The sequence below is a fragment of the Rhagoletis zephyria genome, unplaced genomic scaffold (genome assembly GCF_001687245.7).
Source record: "Rhagoletis zephyria isolate East Lansing unplaced genomic scaffold, Rhagoletis_zephyria_1.1 Rzeph_scaffold_06883, whole genome shotgun sequence".
Taxonomy (NCBI): Eukaryota; Metazoa; Arthropoda; class Insecta; order Diptera; family Tephritidae; genus Rhagoletis; species Rhagoletis zephyria.
In genome coordinates, this window is record NW_016163966.1 from 22,575 (window position 1) to 26,273 (window position 3,699).

General features: G+C 38.3%; 1 protein-coding gene across 1 annotated transcript; it reads left to right on the forward strand.

Annotated features, from left to right (window-relative positions):
- Nucleotides 1–314: 314 nt before the first annotated feature.
- Nucleotides 315–1,699, forward strand: natalisin (neuropeptide natalisin). Its single transcript, XM_017629557.1, has 2 exons — nt 315–350; nt 462–1,699. Exons 1-2 carry the CDS (start codon nt 320–322, stop codon nt 1,697–1,699), a joined length of 1,269 nt encoding a protein of 422 aa, XP_017485046.1. The 5' UTR covers nt 315–319.
- The last annotated feature ends 2,000 nt before the right edge of the window (nt 1,700–3,699 follow it).

Sequence of the window (3,699 nt, forward strand, 5' to 3'; positions counted from 1 at the left end):
TTCTCTCTTAAAAATTCTGTTAAATGGGTATTGCTTATAATTGAACAGCCGAAAGTTAACGTAACTTAATGCCATGTCGAAATCTGTTTCAGTTTGATTCTCTAACTTCTACGTTCCGTTAAGTTAAGTTGCCATAATCAGGCTTTATTTAACACACACCCGCTTTCGGGCCCTTAAAATTAATAGAAAAGAAAAACACACACACACACACACATAAATACTGATGGCACTGCACTTAGAGAGTACGTAGGCACTTTTATTTCAACGACTTTCCAGGCACAATTCCATGAAATGATTGCAACAAACTATTTCGTTACAAATGAAAGCGCAACACTTGATTGCCTTGTCTTGTACGTTCTTTGTTGTTTTTAGATGTTAGTGTTTGCGTTGTTTGTTCGGTTGATACCAGCTGTAGTGATGTAATGCACGAATATTTTATTTTTTTTTTACTTTTTCCACAGACCCGCCTTACAAAGACGATCCATTCATACCGCCGCGCGGTCGCAAACACAATTTGCCCGATCTGGATGCATTGCTCAATCGTTACGAGACATTTGTGCCGAATCGCGGCAAACGCGACAAAATCAAAGACCTTTTCAAGTATAACGATTTGTTCTTTCCGAATCGCGGCAAAAAGTTGAAGCCGCCAAAGGCTGGAACGTTGGCGCTTGGCGGCCAATGGCAGCGTAGCCCTGGTGACGATGAGGCGAACGAGGTGACGGGAAGCTATAGTGAGAATGAAGGCAATGCCAGCGATAGTGAGGAGAGCGTGCGGTTGTTAGACAATCAAGTTGATGGCAACGATGACAGCAACCTGACAGCGCCGCCTGTCAGAGACGCCATACGCCGCATGCAGGGCGGACGGAAGAGACATTTGCAACCGCATGAACTTGGCTTGGCAGGGTCAGGGCGGAACGCAGGCGCTGATGATGGTGAAACGATACGAATTTTGTTTGACAAGAGCAGCGATGACAACGGCAACAATTACAGTGACACAATTGACAACAATCTAGCGGCTGTTGTTGATGGCAATGGTGATGGTGGAAAGGACGCCGCCGCCGTCACAGCCATTGTTAACTGGCTGCAGAGCAACAGAGCTATTACAAAAAATCTATTTAATGAAAACGATCAATCAGTCACATCAACATTTTCCGCACAACAGCCGCTTGTGCGCGGCGCATTTACAGATCCACGCATGCGTCGCGTGGCGCGCACATTCGCCGCTGCGACAAGGCCCGCAGCTAATCATTGGCGTTCAATGTTTTCGATGACAAGGCAGCCTCTACAAACAATTCGACAGCAATTGCATTACGATCAACGGCGACGAGCAACAGTACAACAGCAACAACCAACCAAATCAGCGCTGCGCCTCTACGGCCGCCATTTGCGCCATGAACAACTACAAAATGAACCACGGCAGAAAAAGCAGGCGCAACGGCGCGCTGCCTGGCAGTTATCACTGCTGCCAACACCAGCGCGCGCCAGCAACAACGATTTCGAATTTTTGTTCGCGCGGCATTTACAACAATCTAACAGACCATCGATGATAGTACAACATCCGTCATTGACATGGTGGCAACCAAAGCAATTGCAATTGCAGCAACATTCACTAGTTGGTCCAGTTGATGATGGTGTCGCAGCTAGGCGCAGCAGCTCCCCAGAGAACACAGAAACCGATTGCAGTGATTTTAGCATTTAAAGTTTAATTTTGCCGCTGTTGGCTCCCCTATTCTTGCTCATCATTTTTGGCATTTTTGTGGCAATCAAAGGTTATTGCAGAAACGATTTTACGGCAATTTAAAGTAGTGCTATGAAGTGGTAATGTATTGAAACGGATTGAAAATAAAATACGAAAAGAAGTAACGAAAATGCGCTCACATACCTATACATACAAATGTGTGCGCCGATAGCAGCAAGTTTTCTCATTCTCCCTGACTTGCGATTTGAAGCATTTGAATAGGAACTAATTATGATATACTTTTTCAATTAGAAATTCTTAATGTGTAAAATATAAGGTATGTATGTTTATATAAACGATTGTGGGTCTTACTATCTATGTATTAAATATGTATGTAAATTTTCAAATAAAATTCTTAGTGTAAGCAAATGATTGCAAAAATCAAAACAATTTGTGTTAAATAATTAATTAAATGTTAGTTAATGCGAGGCATTTTATATATTTTATATTAGTTGAATGCTATGTAAGTTCAAAAGAACCTGTTTCGATGACAATTTAGAACCGAAAATGTCTTCGTCAAAGCTATTTGTTCATCTATAAAACCTAGTAGGGTTAGTTACACCATTTACAACTCTAAAACGGCTGCAGCGATTTTTATGATTTTTGATTTGTTGAATTTGAAAATATCACGAAAAAAATGCACGAAGAAAATTCATATTTATTACATTTTGTAAGACATGGCTTTTTTGACGATTCGATGACGAATTATTACGATTTTAGAATTGTGTGGAAATTCGGTACGAAGTTTGAAAATTTGATGTACAATAATACATACATATGTGGTTTCAGTTATATGTGGAATGAACTATGTATATGACCATACATATGAATACATATATTTCCAAAATACCCATAAATTACTTTAAAAGGTATTATAATTAGATAAATAGGCTATGCATTCAATAATGTCTCAAGTAATTTTAATCAGCTATCCATCGGAGAGTTAGCTGAAGAAGAACTAAGACAAATTTTAAGACTCGCCCGCGGGGCGCTTAGATCTTTAGTCCGGCCCTGGTAACGAAAACCACAGATTCCACAAATCAAAGACTAATTTACAATATCTAAAAAGCATCTACATTGGTATGCATCTTACAGTTGATTTGAGGAATATGTATATATATATATATATATATGTATATAAACATTCAACCCATTTGAGTTACCTAGAAGCTTATAACCCTTCTTTATAATTACTTTAAAGCTTCAGGCAAAAAAAAAAATTACGCCAACAAAAATCAATTTATTTTCAAGTTTTTTTCGCGCTTATTAATGCTCCGCTTCATCTAAAATTTCAGTTTGCGAGTAATGAAATTAAAAGATTAGTTGTAATTATGGTTTTATTGCCTTCCTATGCGGTCTTATGCGGTCATCGTCAATACTAATGATAAAATCATTCAACAGCAACTGGCAGGCAATGAAGCATACAAAATCCAATAATAACTGCCAAATAAAATCAAATAAAACTTCAACCTGACATTGACATTGACCAACTGGTTGTGGTCATCATCGTTTGCGCGGAGCTAACAACACTTTAGTTGAATGCTACAAAATATATTAACGATAATCGCACGGCAATGGAATACTTAAAAAACGCGCAAACAAAAACAACTGCATACAGTTGTAACAGCATCTTGAGCGTTTAAAAAAAAAAAACAACAATAACTGTTACTACCACTTTTGAATTGTTTGGTTTGCATTACACGAAGTAAATATGTATGAATGTATGAAAAGTGAAGTCAAGTTGTCGGTTGGCTATCGATCATCAGTAGCAAGAAGAGTTTTCAAAGAGCCAAAACAAAAGTATGTAAGTGAAGAGCTTCAACAGAAAACAAAAAAAAAATATTAAAAAAAAAAATAAGAAAATTACCATCGAAGGTCATTTTACTTGAAGCGTTTCACTATTTATAGGAAAAAATGTGAAAAAGGTAAGCAGAAGATGTCGATGTGTTGCCGTTATTGGT